The 25,924-nt window shown below is 44.2% G+C and overlaps 1 protein-coding gene across 3 annotated transcripts; it reads left to right on the plus strand.

The window, feature by feature from the left end:
• Positions 1-3,805: 3,805 nt before the first annotated feature.
• On the plus strand, positions 3,806-25,668 carry LOC127334143 (polyadenylate-binding protein RBP45). Of its 3 annotated transcripts, XM_051360565.2 has the most exons (9): positions 3,807-4,106; positions 4,592-5,039; positions 5,476-5,525; positions 5,605-5,735; positions 5,982-6,078; positions 24,417-24,553; positions 24,705-24,801; positions 24,906-25,055; positions 25,163-25,668. In XM_051360565.2, exons 1-9 carry the CDS (start codon positions 3,897-3,899, stop codon positions 25,163-25,165), a joined length of 1,323 nt encoding a protein of 440 aa, XP_051216525.1. In that variant the 5' UTR covers positions 3,807-3,896; the 3' UTR covers positions 25,166-25,668. The 3 variants fall into 3 exon arrangements, with proteins under 3 accessions (XP_051216526.1, XP_051216525.1, XP_051216527.1); XM_051360566.2 differs by lacking the exons at positions 24,417-24,553; positions 24,705-24,801; positions 24,906-25,055; positions 25,163-25,668 and adding exons at positions 6,183-6,332; positions 6,476-6,912 and having other exon boundaries at positions 3,806-4,106; XM_051360567.2 differs by lacking the exons at positions 3,807-4,106; positions 4,592-5,039; positions 5,476-5,525; positions 5,605-5,735; positions 5,982-6,078 and adding exons at positions 20,792-21,097; positions 23,137-23,590; positions 24,290-24,339.
• The last annotated feature ends 256 nt before the right edge of the window (positions 25,669-25,924 follow it).

Below are 25,924 nucleotides of genomic sequence, written 5' to 3' on the forward strand. Positions count from 1 at the left end.
AAGATAGGCACAAGATATATGTAGCACAAGTGATAGCAAGATATATGTACTTCAAGCACGATGGCTATCACAAGGAAAGAGAGCTCGGGTATAGAAATAACCGAGGCACGCGGAGAGACGAGGATGTATTCCCGTGTTCCCTTGCTTTGCAACAAGGTACGTCACGTTTGGAGGAGTGGAGGTCCCACGAAGGATTCCCCGCGCCACGAAGGCTCACCCTATTCTCCGAACCACACCCACGAAGGATAATGGCCCCTTCCTTATGGTTAGCTTTTCCTCCGCTCCGGAGATGGCAAGCTCCACAACCACTTCACAAGCTCCACGAAGGAGAAGCCCGGGCCTCTTCACAATCTTCTTGAAGAGATCACCGGAGCACCAACCGCCAAGCCAACTAGGAGGTTTCCCTCCAAGAGTAACAAGCTCACGGTCTCTCACTCGAACTAATCGTGGTGGAGAGCTCAACACTATGCAATGATGCAAAGCAAGAACACTAGAGGTGTTCAAGTCCTTCACTCTCAAATCCCACCCAAACAACAAATGCTAGGATGAGATTGGAGAGGAAGAACAATGGGGAAAGTCAACAAAAGACTCCAAGATCTAGATCCCAAGAGATTCCCTCACTTAGAGAAGAAATGGATTGGTGGAAGTGTAGATCTAGATCTCCTCTCTTAGATCCCTCAAGAATGAGCAAGAATGGTTGGAGGAATCAAAGGGGAGAGCAAGTTCTTCAAATGCAACAATGGAGGAGAGAGAATGGGAAGAACTACACAGCCCAAGGTGGAAGAAAGACAATTTATAGCCCAAGAGCAAATATAACCGTTGGGGAAAAGTTGGGCTGAGTCAGCCGTCGAGGAGGCCGGTCAACGAACTGGGACCGGGCCGTCCGGTTCAGGACCAGTCGAGCCAGACCTGACCGAGCCATCCGGTCCACGAGACCGGTCGACCGGGCTAGTGACCGGACCAAGCTGAAAAGCTTCTTGGATAGTGCCGGATGGCACCGGTCCGAGGGGGTTTGAAAGCAAGCCATCCGGTCGAGACGCCGGTCACGCCGGAGCTAGAAACCGGACCAAGATTAAAAGCTTCTTGGATAGTGCCGGATGGCACCGGTCCAGGCCGGTTTGAAACCGGGCCATCCGGTCAGACGGCCCGGTCACACCGGGCTAGAAAGCCAAGACGTGAGGAAATCATGTTATACAAAAACTGTGATAACTTTTGTGTCCGGACCCCGATTGACATGAAACCAATTTTGTTGGAAAGATAACGACGAATAGAACCCCAACAAAAACTGGAAATATGGAGACTCCTCACAGAACATTTTAGATGATTTTAGAGAGGGAGTCTCCCACCGTCAAGAAACGGTAAAGACGTCCAAACTCGAAAACGCAATAGAAGATGCATGCGGATTCCGTTTTCGATGAACTTGGGCTTGTTGTAAAGCTAGCAACAAGCTCAAGAACCTCACATAGAGAAACACCAAGAAGCAATAAGGATATGCAAAGTATGCAAAGGATTGAGCTCTCTAAGACGATGCGATCAAGTTACCCAACCGAAAGCCCCTCTTGATAGTGCGGCTATTTATCCTATAATCCGGTCTCCCAACAACCACCTTGAGACCGGTAAAAGGAAAACCTAGCAAGGCCATACCTTTGCCTTGCGCATCCCGCTTGATCTTGATGATAGCTCTTCAAGCTCCACTCAAGCCGGAATGCCTCACTTGATCATCGTCGCTTCGTGAAGACTCACAAATGCTCCCCCATACACCATGATGGGAAAGCTCTATTGATGCACATCTTCACATGTCCATTATCACCAAATGGACGGCAAGCTTCAAGCATGTGATCCACTTGAGATGCTCATCTTGAACTTGCCCGACTTAACCTTGTACCTTCTCATACTCTCATAAGATAGAGCATGGCTAATATTGAGTCCCACATAAGAACTCCATCTTCATTTCTTCTTATTGATCATATCACATATATATATCTTCATACCAATGATCTTGATGCCAATACACAAGATATACCTTTATCTTCATGGCATCCATACTTGAATCCAACACATGGAGAGCAAGTAACACCTATGGAATATTACTTCATATAAACTCAATGAAAACATTAGTCCATATGGGTTGTCATTAATTACCAAAACCACACATAGGGGCAATGTACCCTTACAAAATGTGCAATTGCCATGTACTCGTGTTGCTTGTTGTGGGGTTGCCGTGGAGGTACCCGACTTGATGTTGTGGATGTACCGAATATGTGAGGAAATAGCAGATAGCAGCACATGTTGGTAACATTTTTGCACGGAACAACAACATGGGTTTTTGCACAGTACACCACATTTTGTTGTAATCACTTGCACAAAACATATAACCCATATTGAAAGCTTTAATGGAAAATTAATCTTCATTGTTGACTGCTGGTATGTTCGGATCGATTCGTCCAGATATGAAGTGGAGGCGGCCACCCTTCACCACTGTCCCTGGTGATCGGCAACATCAACACGTGAGATGCCACACCAGCAGTGGGGATGAGACCGACATCGGGGCCGAGGAAATCCATGGTCAGCGTCCTAGTGCTCTACTGTCGTGCCACCTTCATATGCACTGGCTGCTCGTCCGCGGTGGTGGTGTAGTTGCTCACCCTCCCACGAACTCGATGAATGAGAGATCAGGTCCGGTCACATGTAGATGTTGACCGCCAAACCATGCCGTGCTGTCAATAGGCTTCTTCTTGTCTAGGTCGCAGTAGGACTATGAGAGGACATCTCGAGCAATCGAAGCACGACATGTCCGCCTCACGAATCTAGTGCAATACCGCCGAGGCGGTAAGGCGCAGGAAGCTCTCGTGCTTGTCTCCATCCTAACATCACAAAGCAGCATCGACCTGAGGATGGCGAGCTCTCTGATAGGGATGTGCGAGTCGAGGACAACGCAACACAACTGACACACCCCCGCGCGACATGGACGGAGTCGGTGGAGCATGACGAGCTCGCTCCCACCAGGGTGACGCGCCTAAGGACCATTCACTTTCTCCAGGTAGAACGAGTCATGCAATCCGCGAGAGCTCTCTTGACTCGACATGTGTGCAGGCTAGGCTGGCGGTCTTCAAGCCGTCGGAGGCTCGGTGAGATTGGTATCGGGTTGAGTTGATTTGTACATAGCAGTTCGGTTAAATAAGGAGAGAGAAAGGCAAACAGAGCTTGGCTCTGGTGGTTAGGTCCCTTGTGGTGGAACCAGCCCACCCAGGTTCAAGTCCTCGACTTGGCATGGGTGTTTGCATTTACCTGGATTTATTCCAGGATTTAACCGGCGCTATGCTTCCAGTGGTAGGTGACGTGCCCGTCAACAGCGAGGCACCAGTGGTGACTTCGTCAACCTCAAGATATGCCGGCTCAGTCCCTCGGAGGTGCTCATAGGGGTAGGGTGTGCGTGCGTGCGTTCATAGGGGTGTTTGTACGTGCGTGTTTGTGAGCATCTGCGTTGTACTGTGTTCTCAAAAAAAAAAAGGAGAGAAAATACAGCGGGCTAGACTGGTTAACTGGTTATTAAACCTTTTAATGATCGGCTACGTGGGTTTGTGAAGTGATTACATCAAAATATGGTGTTCTATGCAAAAAAAAAAAAAAAAAAAACGCATGTTGTAGTTCCTTGCAAAAAAGTCGCCAATATGTGGTGTTAGGTGCTATTTCCTCCGAATATGTGGGTGTCGTAGAAAGAAAACCCGGTGGACCGGTTCCACCACCTATTTGGAATGCGTGCACCCCTCTTTAAACCCCAACTTTACCTCTGCAGCTCTGCTTGCAGCACCTTTTTCCTTCCCTCCCCCTCCTCTCGCCGTCGACCGGAATCCATTCGATTGCTAGGGTTTGCTCCCGCCGTCCCTTCCGCGGCCATGGCTCCATCGCCTTCGTCCAACTGGGCCATGGCTCCGCCCTACCACTACCACGGCCCGCCGCCACACAAGGAGCAGGCGGCGCCGGCCGCGGAGGACGAAACCGGGGCCGGGTCCGTCGGATTCGGGCCGAGGTCACTCTGGATCGGCGGGCTTCTCGACTGGATGGACGAGAACTACCTCTACAGCTGCTTCACCCGCTCGCCCGAGGTGATCCCATCCCATGCCCCTCCTCCTACTCCTACCCGCTAACTTACTTCATATGTGCGTGCGTGTGCCCTTGATATGTGTTGCCCAATTAGTTCCCTTTAATCAATTCGAGATTAATATGTGCACCATACTTGTGTACTGGCACCACTAGCTTGCAGCTTCGGTGCCCACTAGCTCGTGTGCCACTGATTAGGATATGGCCTCGCGTTTTTTTTTTAATAGAAATTGGATGCAGGACATGGTCTCACTGACAACGTTCAGTTTTCCGTTATGTATGTGTCGTATGTGCTCTAGTTTCAGTGAACTGCACACATTTGGTACTTTTAGCTCCTTCCTGTATCTGCATTCCAGTTCCCTAAATCTGGCTATATATTTTTCAATGTCCTCCTCTTATCAGTCAATTAGTAGTAGTACAGAAATTTGCCATTTTCAAAGCGTTTACTTGTTTTTCTCACTGTTTTCCTCACCGTTTCTGTTCAATGCAGCTCCTGTCGGTAGTGATAAAGCGCAACAAGGAGACCAGGCAATCTGAGGGCTTTGGTTTTCTCAACTTTGCTGACCATGTTACTGCTGATCAAATCCTCCACAGCTACAATGGCCAGAGGATGCCTAATGCTGACAGGGATTTCAGGCTCAACTGGGTCATGCGCACTGCTCCAGAGAAGCCTGCTAGTGCTAAGCCTGCTGAAGACGATCATGCCATATATGTTGGGGGATTGGCCTATGATGTTACAGACTTCATGCTGCACAATGTGTTCAAGAATCGCTATCCATCAGTTACCAGGGCAACTGTTATTCGGGATGGTTTCGTTGGACCCTCAAAAGGCTATGGCTTTGTTTTGTTCGGAGATGTTAGTGAACGCAGACAAGCGATGACAGAAATGGATGGAGCATACTGTTCTACCAGGCCTATGCATATCAGAGCTGCCACCGGTATGGTCACCAACAAAATGGTTTGCAATTAATTTTCTGCAGCTACCCAGCTTTGATTTTGACTTTCGGCTCTCTATGTCTCCTTACAGCATTTTGGCTGTGTTGAGTGTACCCACCCCTCATCCAGTCCTTGTATTAGGCTCTCCTTGTCCCCTGGACTTCTAGTCCACTAGTACAATATATGCATTTCTTGTCCCCTGGACTTCTAGTACTGTATTCAGAATTTTGAAGTAGCTAGTGTGCTTGGGTATACATCCTCTAATGTTTGCTCACTTCAGTGCGCTAGTCTATGACTAGTGGTGGGTTAATTCTCTGTCCTGATGGATCACAAGTTGATATATGTCTAGTATTTGTCATATCCAATTGTCCATTATACCACACAATATTTAGCAATGTCAACATCAATAGTTTATAACTACATACTTCATTCTTTCAGGTTCTCGTAAGCAAGGGACGGATTCTGATGGCAATTGGGACAATAAAAGAGTGAGTACATGGTCTTATACCTCTTAAAAGAAGTCATATGTACGGGCATTTAATCTCAGGATGTGTTAATGGCTTGCAGCTATTTGTTCGTGGTCTTGATTTAAGTGTGACTGCTGAGGATCTAAAGAAAGCCTTTAGTCCTTATGGAGAGATTACTAATACCAGGATAATAGAGGGGAAATGCTGTGGCTTCATCACATATACGAGCAGGTATTTGGTTTAGTCATCACAATGTTTGTTTAGTATATTGTTGCCAAGGCCCATTTGAACTCACCTGTCAAATTATTATGTCGTTCAGATGTTGAGACCGAATTCATTTATTCACATTGTAATTTACATCCACCCTGTGGAAGAATATGGAACTGTGGATATCTTTAATTGGTCTGCCATACCTCTCTAAAGTACCCCAGTTCTTCCCTGGAATAGACTGAAATATGACTTCTTCATCTTGTGCAGGGCGTCAGCTGAGGAGGCTCTAAGAATTCTAGATGGAAGCCAGCTGGGAGATAACACCATGAGGATTTTCTGGGCTCGCCCTCTTTCTAACAAGAAGGTAGTTTTTGTCTCTTGTTTGTCTTCTACTTTCTAAGTTGATTGCCAGATCGTTCCGAGTTTTCTTTGTTGACAAGCATACTTCTACATCCCAAACATGAGCAGGATGAAGTGAATGATGAGTACCATGGACATCCCCAAGGTTTGGGTCCTGATAATGATTACTGTCCTGGGGATCCTAACATGCATGGCTACAAAGGCCATGGAGGGAATGCATATAACCAACATAAGCAACCACAACAGACCCCAGTACAGGTAGGTTTCATTTCCGATGAGGACCAGGGAGAGCTGTTTTTCCTTGCAAGTTCTTTTACTTTCGGAGAACTGTTTTTCCTTGCCAAGTTTTTTTACTTTCTGTAAATACCTAGCTACAATAAATGAATTCTGGCTTTGTGCAGTGAGGATGGTAGCGCAGGGAACTTCAGAGTCACAAAGTGCGGTGGAGTTCTTGCAAGATAAACCCAAGAGAACTTTTGCTGGAAATACTTTTTTTTGGTGCCGTGTTTCTCCTTTGGTTCTGCATGGTCACGCAAGTTCCTTGAGATGCCTGGAACAACAGTTTCGGTCTCCGGTTTTTCTCTTTCGAAAATAGCTGTATCTGCTGCTGCTGTTCTTTTCCTTTGGTTGCGCATCAAGAGATGCACCGTTATGCAAATGCAAGTTCCGTAGACGCCTGAAACGGCAGGTTTTGGTTTAAAACTGAGATAACTCATCCTGTAGTTTTGGTGGAGAAACAGAGATAACTCATTTTAGCTATTAGTATGGGCATTCACTGAGACTTTCTGAACTCTAAGCCGAAGGTGGTTCAGATGCAATGCTACTCTTTAACCCTTCATATGATCCCATTGCGGTAAGTCTGGTTGTGCTTGTTGACTCGCTCCTCCTGTGCTATGATATGGAATCACAGTTTTGCACTGCTGAGTGCTGATGGCTGTTCAGATGCTGGTGATCCTGGTTAATTAGAGTTTTATGCAACCTTGTTGCTTTTAATTGTGCTATATATGCACTATATGTGGTGTAGGCGTTGGCGCCATCCTTGGTATCTGTGCAACAGGTGCTTCTCCAAAACTTGCCGTTCATAAGTGTGGGAACGGAAGTCTGGGATGCACATGCACACTCACCTCGACCACTCAATCAACAACAACAACGTGTGGAAAGTTGGGATGCACACGCACCTGCGCCACTCAGCCGTTCTGAGGGCATCTCCAACCGGGCGACCCATCCCGCGCCCACGCGTCCGGATGGATCGAGCTGGACAAAATCGCGGCCCAACGTGGGGACGCACCGCAAAAGCGGACGGCCGCGGCGTCCGGAACGATGCAAACCCGGCCCAAATCTGGGCTAGGTTTGCGTGGCTGCGGATGGCACGACGAGAAATGGCCGCACCTCCAGGAGGCCTGTGGTCTCCGTGGCCGGAGTCCCCGGCGCGGTCGAGCCACAACATCGCCTCCCCGCCCGGGGACGTCGTCCACGGCGACGACGTCGCCGACGACGCCCACAGGGGCTAGGCGGCGCACCGGCGGCCACCGCGCCGCCGACCAAACCCTAATAGAGGGTTTTTAGTTTAAATTTAAAAGCCCATATAGGGGCTTCTTTTGTCAGTTTTATTTGCCCAAAATAGGGCTATGTACAAATTTGCCCAAAATAGGGCATATGTTCAATGAAATTTCGTTTAAATTCGCATTTTGTTTTTGTTTTCGTGGTTCTCCGGTTATGCGATGCGTTCGCGCGTTGGGCGCAGCGCGCGACCCAAACGGACACGCGGACGCGGGGCGCTGTCTGCGTGTCCGGACGGCGACCCAAACGGTCCAAAACGGACGGCCCAGCGCGTCCGTTTGGGTTGCGCGGTTGGAGATGCCCTGACTTCCATGGCTGCCTTGCATTGCAGCTCCTCTCACTGTTGACACACATAGGCATGAGCCAATACCTACGGACTTTTTTTTTTCTGAAGAATCTACTACGGAGTACTACAAAATTTTAAATTTTCAACATCATCATTGACATCGGGAGATCTTGTTGTCGGGCGAAGGTTCAGACATCAGTTACTATAGATGATGCCATCCCCCATCGTTGCGGATGATAAAAAGGAGACGGGTGCCAAAACCATAATCTAATCTATTCAAAACACTTCTTTTATTAAAAACACAACGTGGACGGCAAGACTGATTGAACAGAACTGTACAGAAAACACTATCCAACACAACTGTGGACAGAAATTCTGTTGAATCAAAGAAATAAGTAACCGGTGGGTTTAATGATGAGATTTTAACCTTCACTCTTCCGAGCAAGCATATACTTTCTCCATTCACAATTACCTTGTTCTGGGCTTGTATTTTTTTTTTTACCTTGTTCTGGGTTTAACTAAAGTCAAAATTTATTAAGTTCAACCAAAAATAGAAGAAATATCAAATTGTCATAATATCAAATGCATATTATTTTAAAGTATACTTTATGATGAGAAGCTCCCGGGTCGTCCCCCAGGGTGACTCCGGAGCGACCCCAACCGCCGCCAGAAGTTCCGTTCGCGCGGCATCCCTTCGCCGTTGCCGCCGGCGTGGGCCGCGGTGGCGGTGACACCTGGTGCCGAACGGTGATGGGGATGGGGGTTGTGGCGAAATCCTCGACGTGCGACTAGGGAGGCGTCATCGGAGATGGATGTCGGCGGTGGTCGGGGCGGAGATCCCGGTCAGGCGGTGACGGCAGTCTGGTCCTGGACTGCTTCACGACGTTTGCAGGCGATGGAGGCAGGCCACGGGTATAGGGTCCCGCTTAGATCCGCCGTCTTCGAGGCTACACAATGGGGCTTGGGGCGGTGTCGGTCGGTGCTTGCTCCCTCCTTGTCAAGTGATTACGAGGAGGTTGAGGGCGGCAACCGTGCGTTCGCTAGATTCACTTTGTTGAGATATGGGCTGCCTTGGACCTAGAATTGGGCCTTTCGACCCCAACCAAAGTGTGTTGTGGATCTGATAGTGGTTTTGTCCATGTCGGCGATCTGCGACGGTGCTCTGTGTAGCATCTCCTTGATATGTCCAATTTGCATCACTATTTTATATCATAATTTGCTGTTATTCATTGATATATTTCATATTGGGACACAATACTTATGTTATTTCATCTATTTTGCATGTTTCATCATTATTGGAGGATCAAGCACCGGAGCCAGGATTCTGCTGGAAAAAGCACCGTCAGAACGCAATATTTCGGAAGATCAACTGTGGGAGGAAATTATACCAAAAATCCTATTTTCCAAGATGACGAAGGAAGCCAGAAGGAGGGGCCAGGAGGACCCAGGGTGGGCCCACACCCTAGGGCGGCGCGGCCCATGCCCTGGCCGCGCCGCCATGTGGTCTGGGGGGCCCACGACCCCTTTCGCCTCCTTTTCTTCGCGAAATCCTTCGTCCCGAAAACCTAAGCCACAGAGGGTACCTCGCGAAGAGTTACAGCCGCCTCTGCGGGGCGGAGAACACCGAGAGAAAAGAGCTCTCGGCGGGCGAGGAATCCGCCGGAAATTCCCTCCGGGAGGGGGAAATCGACGCCATCGTCACCGTCATCGAGCTGGACATCATCGCCATCACCATCATCATCATCTCCACCATCATCACCGCCGTCATCACCGCTGGACACCGTCACCGCCGTAGCAATTTGGGTTTGATCTTGATTGTTTGATAGGGGAAACTCTCCCGGTATCGATCTCTACTTGTTGTTGATGCTATTGAGTGAAACCATTGAACCAAGTTTATGTTCAGATTGTTATTCATCATCATATCACCTCTGATCATGTTCCGTATGATGTCTCGTGAGTAGTTCGTTTAGTTCTTGAGGACATGGGTGAAGTCTAAATGTTAGTAGTGAACTATGGTTGAGTAATATTCAATGGTGTGATATTTAAGTTGTGGTGTTATTCTTCTAGTGGTGTCATGTGACCGTCGACTACCTGACACTTCACCATTTATGGGCCTAGGGGAATGCATCTTGTATTCGTTTGCTAATTGCGTGGTTGCCGGAGTGATAGAAACCTAAACCCCCATTGGTATATCGATGCGGGGAGGGATCGCGAGGATCCCGAGTTTAAGGCTGTGGTTAGATTTATTCTTAATTACTTTCTTGTAGTTGCGGATGCTTGCAAGGGGTATAATCACAAGTATGTATTAGTCCTAGGAAGGGCGGTACATTAGCATAGGTTCACCCACACAACACTTATCATAACAATGAAGATTATTTAGCCGTATGTAGCGAAAGCACTAGACTAAAATCCCGTGTGTCCTCGAGAACGTTTGGTCATTATAAGTAAACAAACCGGCTTGTCCTTTGTGCTAAAAAGGATTGGGCCACTCGCTGCAATTATTACTCTCGCACTTTACTTACTCGTACTTTATTCAAGCTGTTACATCAAAACCCCACTGAATACTTGTCTGAGCATTTACAAGTGAATCCTTCATCGAAACTGCTTGTCAACACCTTCTGCTCCTCGTTGGGATCGACATTCTTACTTATCGAAAATACTACGATACACCCCCTATACTTGTGGGTCATCAAGACTATTTTTAAGCGCCGTTGCCGGGGAGTGAAGCGCTATTGGTAAGTGGAATTGGTAAGGAAAACCTTTCTTGTTGTGCTGATTTTATTTCACTTTCTTGCTATAAGTCATTATGGAGAGATCTTCTCTTCAATTTTTATTTGGGAAATCTACTACTACTGCAACGGTAGTAGATGAGGCGCCAGGTGAGGAAGTAATACCATATAAAATACCTATAAAAATTATTGAACGTGTTATGGATAACCGCTATGAAGGGGATGGAACTGTCCATCCTGGTGATCATTCTTGTTTTTGCATGAATTATGCGGGTTATTCAAATGTGCAGGTATTGCTATGGATGAAGTGAGGAAGAAACTATTCTCTTTATCGCTATGCGGTAAAGCGGCGCATTGGTATAAATTCTTGGATAATGGGGATTCTCTTGAATGGAATGATATTGTGCCCCGGTTTTATTCTAAGTTCTATCCTCCAAGTGAAATTCACAAGGATCGGAATCGCATATATAATTTTTGGCCTCATGATGGAGAGAGTATTGCCCAAGCTTGGGGGAGATTGAAGTCTTTAATGCTCAAATGCCCCATTCATGAGCTTCCTGGTAATGTTATTATTGATAATTTCTATGCAAGACTTTCTTTTCAAGACAAGACCTTGCTGGATACTTCTTGTTCTGGATCATTTACACGTAACAAAGAAGATTTTAAAAGGGACCTTCTTGATCGGATCCAAGAAAATACTGAAGGTTAGGAGAACGACAAGGATAGAGAATCAGGTATAATTTATGATTATAAATGCATTGAAGCTTTTATGGATACCGATAAATTTCGTAATATGAGTGCTACATATGGTCTTGATTCTCAAGTTGCTGCAAATCTTTATAAAGCTTTTGCCTCTCATTATGAATTGCCAAAGAAGAATTTTGATAAGTATCATGAACCTTATAAAGATAAAATTGATTCATCTATTAATAAATGCGTTGTAGTTGAAACTGTTGATCATGTTATTCCTGAAGCTTATATTGAAAAACTCCTTTCCCTGCTAAAATGAAGGAGTACTCTGTTATAAATAGTGCGGTTCATAAAAGTGAAAAGAAACCTGTAGTACCTAAAGAACAAATAAAAGTTGAACCTGCTGTTGCAATAATTAAAGATCTTGTGACTGAAAATGTGGAGGATGGTCATATTATTTTCTGTGAAGATGCTTCTAATATTGTTTCACATCCTAATAAACCCAAACAAGCTAGTGTTCCTATGCTATCTGTTAGAATTGGTGATCATTGCTATTATGGATTATGTGATATCGGTGCAAGTGTTAGTGCTATTCCGTATGAGCTTTACACGGAGATTATGCACGAAATTGATTCTTGTGAACTTGAAGATATTGATGTGGTTATTCAGCTGGCTAATAGAGAAACTATTTCTCCAATTGGTATTGTTCGAGATGTGGAAGTTTTATGCGGTAAGATTAAATATCCTGCTGACTTTTTGGTACTTGGTTCTGCTGCTAGTGATTATTGTCCTATTATTTTTGGTAGACTTTTTCTAAATACTTGTGGAGCTATTATAGATTGCAAGAAAGAGAAAATTTTGACTAAATTTGCTGGTGAATCTTATGAGTTTAACTTCTCTAAATTTACTAAAACTCCTTATAAAGCTGATTTGCCTAGTAATGATTTTAAAATGGAGCAGTGTGCATCTATTGTTCTTGTTCCTAATAATCCTTTGCAGCAACATTTGGAGGATAGCGAGAGTGAAGTTTTTAGGAAAGAAAGAGATGAGCTTGAGGAAATTTTTCTTCGCCAACCCATTCTCAAGCATGATTTACCGGTGGAAGATTTGGGTACAACACCGCCACCAAAGGAAGATCCTGTTTTTGATTTAAAGCCTTTGCTGATAATCTTAAATATGCTCATATTGATGATAAGAAAATATATCTGTTATTATTAGTTCTAAGCTTTCAGAGATTGAGGAAGAAAGGTTATTGGAAATATTGAAGAAGCACCGAGGAGCTATTGGCTATACTCTTGATGATTTGAAAGGGATTTCTCCTTCTATTTGCCAACATGCTATTAATATGGAAGATGATGCAAAGCACATGTTGTTGAACATCAGCGTCGTCTAATTCCGAAGATGAAGGAAGTGGTAAGAAATGAGGTATTACGACTTCTTGAAGCTGGTATTATATATCCTATTGCTGACAGTAGATGGGTTAGTCCTGTGCATTGCGTTCCCAAGAAAGGAGGAATGACTGTTGTGCCTAATGATAATGATGAGCTCATCCCTCAAAGAGTAGTTGTAGGGTATAGAATGTGCATTGATTTTCGAAAAGTTAATAAAGTTACTAAGAAAGATCATTACCCTTTACCATTTATTGATCAAATGCTAGAAAGATTGTCTAAAAATACTCATTTTTGCTTTCTTGATGGTTATTACGGGTTTTCACAAATTCTTGTTAAAGCTAAAGATCAAGAGAAAACCACCTTTACTGTCCCTATGGAACTTATGCTTATAGACGCATGCCTTTTGGTTTATGTAATGCTCCTGCTACTTTTCAAAGATGCATGTCTGCTATTTTTCATGGTTTTTGTGAAAGTATTGTAGAGGTATTCATGGATGATTTTTCCGTCTATGGGAATTCTTTTGATAGCGCTTGCGAAACCTTGATAAAGTTTTGCGAGAGATGTGAAGAAACTAACCTTGTTCTTAATTGGGAGAAATGCCACTTTATGGTTAATGAAGGAATTGTATTGGGACATAAAATTTCTGAGAGAGGTATTGAAGTTGATAGAGCTAAAGTTGAAGCAATTGAGAAGATGCCCTATCCGAGGGACGTTAAAGGTATTCGTAGTGTTCTTGGTCATGCTTTGGGTTTTATAGGAGATTTATTAAAGATTTCTCCAAGATTTCAAAGCCTCTTACTAATCTTCTTCAAAAAGATGTACCATTTGTTTTTGATGATGATTGTAAGGAAGCTTTTGAAACTCTTAAGAAAGCCTTAACAAGCTGCTCCTATAGTTGAACCTCTGATTGGAACTTACCCTTTGAGATTATGTGTGATGCTAGTGATTTTCTTGTAAGTATTTGTTCTTGGACAGCGAGGCGATAAAAAACTGAATGTTATTCATTCTGCTAGTACAACTCGTGAGGCTGCTCAAAGAAATTATGCTACAACTGAAAAAGAATTATTATTTGTAGTCTTTGCTTGTGATAAATTTAGATCTTATATTGTTGATTCAAAAGTTACTATTCATCTTGATCATGCTGCAATTAGATACCTTATGACAAAGAAAGATGCTAAGCCGAGGCTTATTAGATGGGTACTTCTTTTGCAAGAATTTGATTTACATATTGTAGATAGGAAAGGTCTTGATAATCCTGTTCTTGATAATTTATCTAGATTGGAAAATATTGCTTATGATCCTGTTCTGTTAATGATAGTTTTCCAAATGAACAATTGGCTGTAATAAAGGTGAGCTCGCGAGACAGTCCTTGGTATCTTGATTATGCTAACTTTATTGTTTCCAAGTACTTGCCTCCAACCTTTTCAGCTCAGCAAAGGAGGAAATTCTTTTATGATTTGAGGCATTATTTACGGGATGACCCACACTTATATAAAGAAGGAGTGGATGGTATTATGCGAAGATGTGTTCCCGAATATGAACAACAGGAGATATTGAGTAAATGTCATGGTAGTGCTTATGGAGGACATCACGCCGGAGAAAGAACCGCGCAAAAGGTTCTACAATCAGGTTTTTATTGGCCAACTCTCTTCAAGGATGCGAGAAAGTTTATTTTATCTTGTGATGAATGCCAAAGGGTTGGTAATATCTCCAGACGCAATGAAATGCCAATGAATTATACTCTTGTTATTGAACCATTTGATTGTTGGGGATTTGACTTCATGGGACCTTTTCCGTCTTCGGAAGGTAACACTCACATACTTGTTGCTGTTGATTATGTTACTAAATGGGTGGAAGCTATACCTACAAAAAGTGCTGATGGTGAGACCTCTTTAAGAATGCTTTTAGATATTATTTTTCCTAGATTTGGAGTGCCTAGATATATTATGACTGATGGAGGTTCTCACTTTATTCATGGAGGTTTTAGAAAAACTCTTGCTAAGTATGGTATTAATCATAGAATTGCTTCCGCTTATCATCCTCAAACTAGTGGTCAAGTAGAATTATCAAATAGAGAGATTAAATCTATTTTGGGAAAGACCGTTAATAAAACTAGAAAGAATTGGGCTAGTAAATTGAAGGATGCACTTTGGGCTTATAGAACTGCTTATAAAAATCCCATGGGAATGTCACCTTATAAAATGGTTTATGGGAAAGCTTGTCATTTACCTTTAGAACTAGAGCACAAAGCTTATTGGGCTGTTAGAGAATTAAATAAAGATCCTAAACTTGTTGGTGATAAGAGGTTGTTGCAATTGAGTTCTCTAGATGAATGGAGAAGTGAAGCTTATGAAAATGCTAAACTCTTTAAAGAGAAAGTTAAAAAATGGCATGATAGGAGGATTATCAAAAGAGAATTTAATATTGGGGATAAAGTCCTATTGTATCGGTCTCGTCTCAGATTCTTTGCAGGGAAATTACTCTCGAAATGGGAAGGACCGTATGTTGTCGAGGAGGTGTATCGTTCAGGAGCAATTAAAATTAGCTCTCTCCAAGGCAATGCTACGCAAGTGGTGAATGGACAAAGACTCAAACATTATATCTCAGGTGATTCCTATAATGTTGATGTTGATATTATTCAAGTGGAAACACCGGAAGCTTTCATCAAAGGGCAAATTGATGATCCGCGAACTTCGACTTTGAATAGGTAACGATCTGGTAATGAAAAGTACGCAATTTACTTTCGAACAATATTTTTGCTGTTTTTGGAAAATATGAAAAATTACGAGTTCGAAACGGAGTGGAAAGGACGCACGAGGGCGTGGCACCATAGGCCGGCGCGGCCAAGCACAGGCCCGCGCCGACCTATGGTTTGGCCGCCCGTCGCCCCTTTCCGACTACGGTTCGATCTGGTACTTTCCGTTTGTCGCGAAATTTTTTGCTATATAATCCCCGGACCACGGAGGTCCGTATATCGTTTTCTCGATGTGTTTTGTTTCGAGTTGTTTACGCCGGATTTGCTTCGGATCTAGAGCCATCATGTCTTCATCGGAAACTCCGAAGGACAGCTCCAGCAAGGATGTTGGCAACTTGTACATGGAGGAGCTGAGGATGCACCCCAAGGAGTTGCTGCTCGTTGAAGGAGAACTGCAGGTCAAGGATGTCCAGGGTCCTAAAGGAGAAGGAAGCCTGGAAGACAGGATGGAGAAGCTAGAACAAGAGGTTTTCAAATACAAGAAGATGGCTGAGCGTGAGGTGGATATTTTCCACAGGATTGTGTCTGAACTCATTGCTGAACATGAGAAGGAAACTGCAAAGCTTTGGAGTGACATCCTCTCACTTCACGACACCACCAACAAGCTCCAAGCACAACTCTATGATTTTCAGAATCAGAACTGTGAGTATGAAAACAGGTTTAAATACATAAGCCGTGCTGCTAGTTTCAGGATCCCCGAGACCAAGATGTCGTTTCTTGATGGAGAGCCTCTTCCTTGGAAGTTTGATGACGGGAGTTCGTCACCACCATCTCCGCAGGAGTAATTCATCATCGGTATTGGCATCCCCTTGGTTTGTTCCAAGCTTGGGGGAGTGCCGCGGTATCACATTATCACTACCTTTTACTTTTATTTGTCAAGTAGTGTCATATCATGAGTAGGGAAGTTATCATATAAGATGGGTTGCGTTTGGAAGTATCTCTCCTTTAGTTGGTTATTTATGTATCCCTTGGTGTGAGTTATCGTTATGGAATATTAATGAGAAGTCTTATCATTTACATATTGCACATCTTATTTTAGTTTGCAATCTCTATTATATGATTTACCTTGTTGTTAGTATTGGTATCACTTTGGGAGCATTGAATTAATCTATTTGGTTTTGGCAAACTTAGCATTGGTCGATAGCAGCAACACTTTGAGGTTTAAATAGAAAAGAGAAATACATGTAGATGTTTCATTGTCTTTCTTGTTAGCTCATAGCTTACTATTCTGAAGTTAAGATTGTTTGTGCTTACAAGGAAGATGCATGATTGTTTCTATCATATGTATGTTTGTTTGTTTCCCTCGACTCTTATGCTTGCTAATTAACCTTGCTAGCCAAAGACCTGTACTGAGAGGGATTACTTCTCGTGCATCCAAACCTTAACCCAAACCTATGTCATTTTTGTCCACCATACCTACCTACTACATGGTATTTTCTGCCATTCCAAGTAAATACTTCATGTGCTACCTTTAAACAATTCAAAACTTAGTATCTCTTAATTGTGTCAATGTTTCATAGCTCATGAGGAAGTATGTGGTGTTTTATCTTTCAATCTTGTTGGGCAACTTTCACCAATGGACTAGTGGCTTCATCCGCTTATCCAATAATTTTGCAAAAAGAGCTGGCAATGGGATTCCCAGTCCCAAATTAATCAAACTAAATAGACACTCCTCCATGGTATGTGATTGATGGACGGCACCCGAAGGATTCGGTTAGCCATGGCTTGTGTAAGCAAGGGTTGGGGGGAGTGTCATCATCATAATAAAGCTAAAATAAAAAGGCACTCCTTCATGGTATGAGATTGTTGGCAGGCACCCGAGGATTCGGTTAGCCATGGTTTGTGAAAGAAAGGTTGGAAGGAGTGCCACACAAAATGAAAATAATATGGGAGCCGCTCTTAGGAGGTTGTCTGGCAAGGGGGTTAGAGCACCCGCTACCAGTCGTTGACAACAACAAACACCTCTCAAAATGTTACTTTTATTATCTCTATATGATTTCAAAATTGAAAAAGCTCTAGCACATGATTTAATCCCTGCTTCCCTCTGCGAAGGGCCTGTCTTTTACTTTATGTTGAGTCAGTAAGCCTATTTCCCTCCATCTCAAGCAAGCATTTGAGTAGTTGTGATCAAACCATTATACTGTGATTTGCTACATCATGTCTTTTATTCTTCCTTGTTTAGTACAAGTTTTATCTGAATGAATATAGCTTTGCAAGTTATCAATGATCATGAGAAGACCATTATGATTGAGTATGCAAGTTGTGCCTTATAAACTTTAACATGAGAGCGCTGCTCAATGAGATAAATATAATCATTAATTGTTCTCTGACCAAGAACGAAGTTTGCCATCACCAATTATGATTTCTCATGCACCTTTACTTGTGATTACCTTATACTTGTTTCAAGATGAGTTATAAGAGGTTGTTTACTATAATGTCCTGTGTGAATGAATATGATGCTTCTTGTCCGTATTTTATTTATCGACTCTTCACTCCATAAACATGTGGTCCTGTCTATCGAGCTCAGTTTCGCTTGGGGACAAGCGAAGTCTAAGCTTTGGGGGAGTTGATACGTCCAATTTGCATCACTATTTTATATCATAATTTGCTGTTATTCATTGATATATTTCATATTGGGACACAATACTTATGTTATTTCATCTATTTTGCATGTTTCATCATTATTGGAGGATCAAGCACGGAGCAGGATTCGCTGGAAAAAGCACCGTCGAACGCAATATTTCGGAAGATCAAGCGTGGGAGGAAATGATACCAAAAATCCTATTTTCCAAGATGACGAAGGAAGCCAGAAGGAGGGGCCAGGAGGACCCAGGGTGGGCCCACACCCTAGGGCGGCGCGGCCCATGCCCTGGCCGCGCCGCCATGTGGTGCAGGGGCCCACGACCCCTTTCGCCTCCTTTTCTTCGCGAAATCCTTCGTCCCGAAAACCTAAGCCACGAGAGGGTACCTCGCGAAGAGTTCTGACCGCCTCTGCGGGGCGAGAGAACACCGAGAGAGAAAGAGCTCTCCGGCGGGCAGGAATCATAGGAAATTCCCTCGGGAGGGAAATCGACGCCATCGTCACCGTCATCGAGCTGGACATCATCGCCATCACCATCATCATCATCTCCACCATCATCACCGCCGTCATCACCGCTGGACACCGTCACCGCCGTAGCAATTTGGGTTTGATCTTGATTGTTTGATAGGGGAAACTCTCCCGGTATCGATCTCTACTTGTTGTTGATGCTATTGAGTGAAACCATTGAACCAAGTTTATGTTCAGATTGTTATTCATCATCATATCACCTCTGATCATGTTCCGTATGATGTCTCGTGAGTAGTTCGTTTAGTTCTTGAGGACATGGGTGAAGTCTAAATGTTAGTAGTGAACTATGGTTGAGTAATATTCAATGGTGTGATATTTAAGTTGTGGTGTTATTCTTCTAGTGGTGTCATGTGAACGTCGACTACATGACACTTCACCATTTATGGGCCTAGGGGAATGCATCTTGTATTCGTTTGCTAATTGCGGGGTTGCCGGAGTGACAGAAACCTAAACCCCCGTTGGTATATCGATGCAGGATCGCAGGATCCCAGAGTTTAAGGCTGTGGTTAGATTTATTCTTAATTACTTTCTTGTAGTTGCGGATGCTTGCAAGGGATATAATCACAAGTATGTATTAGTCCTAGGAAGGGCGGTACATTAGCATAGGTTCACCCACACAACACTTATCATAACAATGAAGATTATTTAGCCGTATGTAGCGAAAGCACTAGACTAAAATCCCGTGTGTCCTCGAGAACGTTTGGTCATTATAAGTAAACAAACCGGCTTGTCCTTTGTGCTAAAAAGGATTGGGCCACTCGCTGCAATTATTACTCTCGCACTTTACTTACTCGTACTTTATTCAACTGTTACATCAAAACCCCCTGAATACTTGTCTGTGAGCATTTACAGTGAATCCTTCATCGAAACTGCTTGTCAACACCTTCTGCTCCTCGTTGGGATCGACATTCTTACTTATCGAAAATACTACGATACACCCCCTATACTTGTGGGTCATCACTCCTCTACGAGCTCGACCTGAACAAAAGGTGGTGGTCCTAGGATTTCTTCTCGCGCTAAGATGATGATCTGCCGGATGCGTGTCCCCATTGATATGGTTGCAATGTCGTGTTCCAGAAGGATCCGCCGGCGAACTCCACTAGGCGATATATGCCTCGAGATTGCTAAATCCTGTGTTTTTCTGAGTGTTTGGTTTCAGAGGGAGCGCTTCGAAACTCTATTGGCTGTTAATATCATGGGGCACGCTTTCTCGTCCCATGGTGCTGACGGAGAATGGCATGGCAGTCGAGAGTTGGGGACTAGCAATGGTGGTTCGAGTCTTTGTGGTGACGAGGAATTGCCTTGGTGTTCTATGACTTGGAGCATCGAAATGCAAGTGGGGCGACTACACAAGAGAAGTTTAAAGTTTTACTTTTTCAAGGTGAAAATTCATGGTCAGGCCTTAATTAGTTGTGCCTGACAATGGCCTATTGAACGCATTGTTTTGAGAGCGAGTATTTTCTTTAGTGCGAAAACCTAATACATGTGATCGGACGACGACGACGCTTGTGCACCGTTTCCTTCTTAGAGGCGTCGCTTTTGGAGAAGCTGAACTTCTGGTGTTGTCTTGGTGGTGTTAGTATTGTTGTTTCAAGAAATAGCCAAATGTAGCGGGGCCTTTTCTTTTTTGTAATTCTTTTTTTGGTTGTGTGCATCTGTAATGCCGCTAGGGCAATGTGTTGTTGCAGATGCTAGATATATTTGGTATCTCCGTGATATTAGTATACAATCTTTGTCGAAAAATATTTTATGATGATTCTAATACTCCCTCTGTGCCAAAATATAGTGCGCATAATATTTTCCTAAAGTCAAACCGTGTAAACTTTGTTTATATAAAAAAAATCAACACCATCAGGTTGAACATGAAGTATACTTTAATGTGGTATACATAAGGTATTGTAAACATAGATAATCTTCTAAAAAAACTTGATCAAACTTTGTTGATTTTGACTTTCGCGAGAACCAATACGCATATACTATGGCAAAGAGAGATCACAATAAAATTTATGTTGTAGATATTGATATATTTTCCGTAAATATTTGATAAAAATTTAACTGAAGAAGGCGTGGTAATGTGAATGGAGCGAGTAAGAACGGAGTGTGCACGTTTTTTCATTACCTTCAAGCCGGTGTTTTCACAGACCAGTGGACCCACCTTAAACCCCAACTTACCTCTCAACCTCTGCTTGACTGGTGTTCCACCTTTTTTCCTTCGTTCCCACCCTCCTCCTCTCGCCGTCCATTCGATTGCTAGGGTTTGATCCCGCCTTCCCTCCCGCACGCCACCATGGCACATTCGCGTCCGCAGCACTGGGCCATGGCGCCGCCCTACCACAACCGCGGGTCGCCGCCGGCGCCGCAGCAGGAGCAGGCGGGTCCGGCCGCGGAGGACGAAAGCGGAGCCGGATCCGTCGGAAACAAGCCGAGGTCACTCTGGATCGGCGGACTTCTCGACTGGATGGACGAGGACTACCTCTACAGCTGCTTCACCCGCTCGTCCGAGGTGAGCCCATCCCATACGGGCTATGCTACAGAGTGCCCGGGCACCGGATTGTCTTTCGCAGTGCCCCACCCGTAAATAGTAAACAATCATGTTCCTACATCATTACTTCTGAAAAAGGAAAGTCCTGGTCCCCAAGCGGTCACGTCCCTCGCTTTGTGACCCGGAACCCCTTTTCCGCTTTGTTATGCACGCGAGCGAACATGTAATTGAACAAGAAAAATATCTCGCTACACACATGCACGTAGTATTCCAATCAGTGTAATTTGTATGCAAAAACTTAACCTAAGTTACCCGCAAAAAAAAAACTTAACCTAAGTTTTACAAAAAAAAAACTACATCCCTCGTAAATAACAACTGCTACCACTTATTTTGTGGCCTAATTGAGGCTGTAAAAAATGCACCGATAGATGTAAAAAGAATGTAAAAATTACATCCAAACTCACAAAAACTAGAATAAAAAATATAATATTGTTTACACATTGATCCATTAAACGTTCTGGATGTAGAAAACCAATAAAAATTACATGCCAAGTAGAGAAAGAAACTAATATATTCACATCCTTCGACTGATTCTCAAAGTGAAAAATGTAAGTGGCAGAAATTAGTCTGCAAAAATTACATCCAGGGACATAATATATTACATCATTCCACCGTTCTAGAAGTAAAAAAAAAGGCAAAAAATAAACTGCAAAAATTACATCTAGGGAACAAAATTTAGATCCTTCCGTTGATTTGGAAGTGAAAACCTACACCATCAGAGTAGATTAAGCAGTACAGTAATAAGTAGCAGGAGCATGAAACATTAACACGCAGCCAGAAAAGAAAAGACAAGAGAGGGAGTGGACGCCACATACAAACACGAGGAAAAAGTGGCTTGCGTGCAAGGCCGGGCGATGGGCGCTGCTGCACTGTGCAACGGAGCGGCACGGCGTGGTAGCTCTTGCGTGCGCGAAGAGCCAAGACGGATTCTCGGACCAGCGCCGCATCTTCCGCTACTCCAGCTCGCCGCCGTTGTGGAAGAGTAGGATGGCGGCGGGAAGTCAGATCTTGGCGCGGAGCCTAGCAGAGATCGAGCTTGAACTCTTCCTCTTCCCCGCCGGAGTTCTCCTACTGTTCCGCCATAGCTGGAGGTGGCTCGCCAGGGCACAGATCAAGGAGCTATGGCGGCAATGGCGCCCTTGCGTGATTGAGGATGGAACTCGCGGGAGGTTGGGGAAGGGGCAGTGGAGAGTTGGCAGAAGAAGGGCGCGAGACCGGCGCGAGCACGCACGTCCACCGAGGTGGCGCGGGGGCTAGGCGGAGAGGAGGTCACCGGCGAACGGAGAGACAGTGAGGGCGCTCGGTGTCTCTAGAAGTTCGTGGAGATGTGGATGGGGGGCGGGGCAGTGTCGCTAGGATCAGGACTGCGTGGACCAGAGGAGAGCCACGTGCGGGTTGGATTGGGCTGCTTCCGTCATGCCGTTAGATCAGGATCCGACGCACCAAAAGTGGGAGCACCGCATAAGATCAGATGGTGCCCAGGCAAGAAATAGAAATTGGGATCCCATACCCCACATCCTACCCTACCTACTATTTTGTTTAATTGTTTCATATGTGCCTAATGTGCGCCCGCCCTTGATATATGCTGCCGAATTAGAACTCCTAAATTAATACGCGCCTATGTATGTGCAGCATACTGTTTACTAGCACTGCTAGATTGTAGCATTGGTGCCAGTAGATCTGTGTCCCGCTGACTAGGACATGGTCTCAATCTTTTTTTTTTTTTAGAAATTGGATGGAGGAAATGGTCTCACTACGTTCAGTTTTCTGCTGTGTGTGCGTCATACATGCTCTACTGGCAGTAAATTGCACACATTTTACTATTTTTAGCTCCTTACTCTATCTGCATTTCAGTCGCCTAAATCTGGCTATATATCTGTCAATGCTCTCCTCTTATCAGTCAATTAGTAGCAGAGGCAATTACCATTTCTCTTGTGATTCACCTCAACGTCTTACTTGTTTTTCTCACTGTTCTCTTCATCATTTCTGTTTTAATGCAGCTCGTGTCGGTAGTGGTAATGCGCAACAAGGAGACCAGGCAACCCGAGGGTTTTGGCTATCTTAACTTTGCTAACCATGTCACCGCTGATCAAATCCTCCAGAGCTACAATGGCCAGAGGATGCCTAATACTGACAGAGGTTTCAGGCTCAGCTGGGTCATCCGTAGCGCTCCAGGGAAGCCCGCTGGCGATGATCATGCCATATATGTTGGGGACTTGAGCCTTGATGTTACAGACCTCATGCTACATGATGTGTTCAAGAACCGCTATCCATCAGTTAAGAAGGCAACTGTTATGCGGGGTGGTTTTGCTGGACACTCAAAAGGCTACGGGTTTGTTTTGTTTGGAGATGTTAGTGAGTGCAGAAAAGCGATGACCGAAATGGATGGAGCATACTGTTCTACTAGGCCTATGCGTATCAGAGCTGCTACCGGCACTGGCCACCAACAGAATGGTTTGCAATTGATTTTCTGTAGCTACCCAGCTTTGATTTTGAATTTCGGCTCACTATGTCTCCTTACTATTGCAAATATCTTTTTACTGGTTTAATTTTTAGCAAGATGCAATTCCACTGTTTGCACTGCTGCATATTTTACGCCTTTCAAATGGTTTCCCTGCACTTACATACTCTCTATCCAACTGAATCACCCCCAACCCAATCCAATCCGATCCAATAGTGTGAGCAAGCATTTTTGGCTGTGTGAGTGTAGCCTCCCCTCATCCATTCCTTGTATTAGGCTCTCCTTTTCCCTTGCACCTGTAGTCCACCCTTTAGTACAACATGCACGTAACTCTGCTGCATTGCCGTAGATCATGCACTCTGATGCATTTCAAGTTGCATGTTACACACATTGTTTCACCTGCAAGTGTTTTGATTCAGCTCCATGAGCCTATCGTGGTCTATCTCGATCATAAAACATGTGTTGATTATCTCAGTGCTGGATTCAGTGTTTTGAAGTACCTAGTGCGCTGGGTATACATCCTGTAATGTTGGCACACTTTAATGCGTTAATCTATGGCTAGTGGTGGGTTAATTTTCTGTCCTAGTGGATCACAAATTGATATACCTTAAGTATTTTCATATCAATTATACCACACAATATTTAGCAATGCCAGCATCAATAGTTTATAACTACATACTTCATTCTTGCAGGTTCTCTTACACAAGGGACAGATTCTGATGGCAATTGGAACAATAAAAGAGTGAGTATATGGTCTTACCTCTTAAAAGGAGTCACATGTACAGACATTTAATCTCAGGATGTTTTAATGGCTTGCAGCTATTTGTCGGTGGTCTTGATTTAAGTGTAACTGCTGAGGATCTAAAGAAAGCCTTTAGTCCTTATGGAGAGATTACTGATACTGATGTCACGTTAGTAGAGGGGAAATGCTGTGGCTTCGTCGCATATTCGAGCAGGTATTTGGTTTAGTCATCACAATGTTCAGTATATTGTTGCCAAGGCCCATTAGAACTGTGGATGTCTTTAATTGGTCTGCCATACCCTCTCTTAAGTACCCCAGTTCTTCCCTGGAATAGACTGAAATATGACTTCTACATTCTTGTGCAGAGCATCAGCTGAGGAGGCTAGAAGAATTCTAAATGGAAGCCAACTGGGAAATAACACCATGAGGATTTTCTGGGCTCGCCGTCTTTCTAACAAGAAGGTAGTTCTTGTCTCTTGTTTGTCTTCTACTTTCTGATTTGATTGCCAGAACGTTCCTAGTTATCTTTGTTGACAAGCATACTTCTACATCATAAACATGAGCAGGATGAAGCGAATGATGAGTACCATGGACATCCCCAAGGTTCGGGTCCTGATTATGGCTGCTCTCCTGGGGATTCTAACATGCATGGTTACAAAGGCCGTGGAGGATATGCATATCACCAACAGAAGCAACCACAACAGACCCCAGTACAGGTAGGTTTCATTTCCGATGAGGACCAGGGAGAGCTGTTTTTTCCTTCCAAGTTTTCTTATTTTCTGTAAATACCTCGCTACAATAAATGAATTCTGCCTTTGTGCAGTGAGGATGGCAGCGCAGGGAATGTCTCAGTTGCGAAGTGTGGTGGAATTCTTGCAAGATAAACCCAAGAGATCTTTTGCCGAAAATACCTTTTTTGTGCTGTGTTCCTCCTTTGGTTCTGCATGGTCAGGCAAGTTCCTTGATATGCCTGGAACAACAGTTTCGGTCTTCGGATTTTCTCTTTTCGGAAATAGCTGTATCTGCTGCTGCTGTGTTTTGCCTTTGGTTGCACATCCAGAGATGTGCACCGTCGTGCAAATGCAAGTTCCGTAGATGCCTGGGGAACAGCAGGGTTTGGTTTAAAATTGAGATAACTCATCCTAAGTTTTGGTGGGGAAACAGGGATAACTCATTTTAGCTTTGGTTCGAAGAGTTGAGTGGCCTGAATTCTGCTATTACTATGGGCATTCACTGGGACTGTTCTGAACTCTATAAACCATGGTGGTACAGATGCAATGCGACTTTTTAACCCTTCATAAGATCCCGTTGTGGTAACCCTTAAGTCTGTGATTGTGTTTGTTGACTCGCTCTGCCTATGCTATGATATGGAATCACAGTTTGCACTGCTAATGGGTGTTCTGATGCTGATGGCCCTGGTTAATTGGAGTTTTATGCAACCTTTGCCTTCTATTGTGCTATGTATGCACGATGTGTGGTGTGGGCGTTGGCGCCATCCCGATGGTCGCTCTCACACCTTATCTGTGCAACAGGTGCTTCTCCAAACCTTGCCGTTAATATGTGTGGGAACCTGAGATGCACATGC

Source organism: Lolium perenne, chromosome 2 (assembly GCF_019359855.2).
Source record: "Lolium perenne isolate Kyuss_39 chromosome 2, Kyuss_2.0, whole genome shotgun sequence".
Lineage (NCBI taxonomy): Eukaryota > Viridiplantae > Streptophyta > Magnoliopsida > Poales > Poaceae > Lolium > Lolium perenne.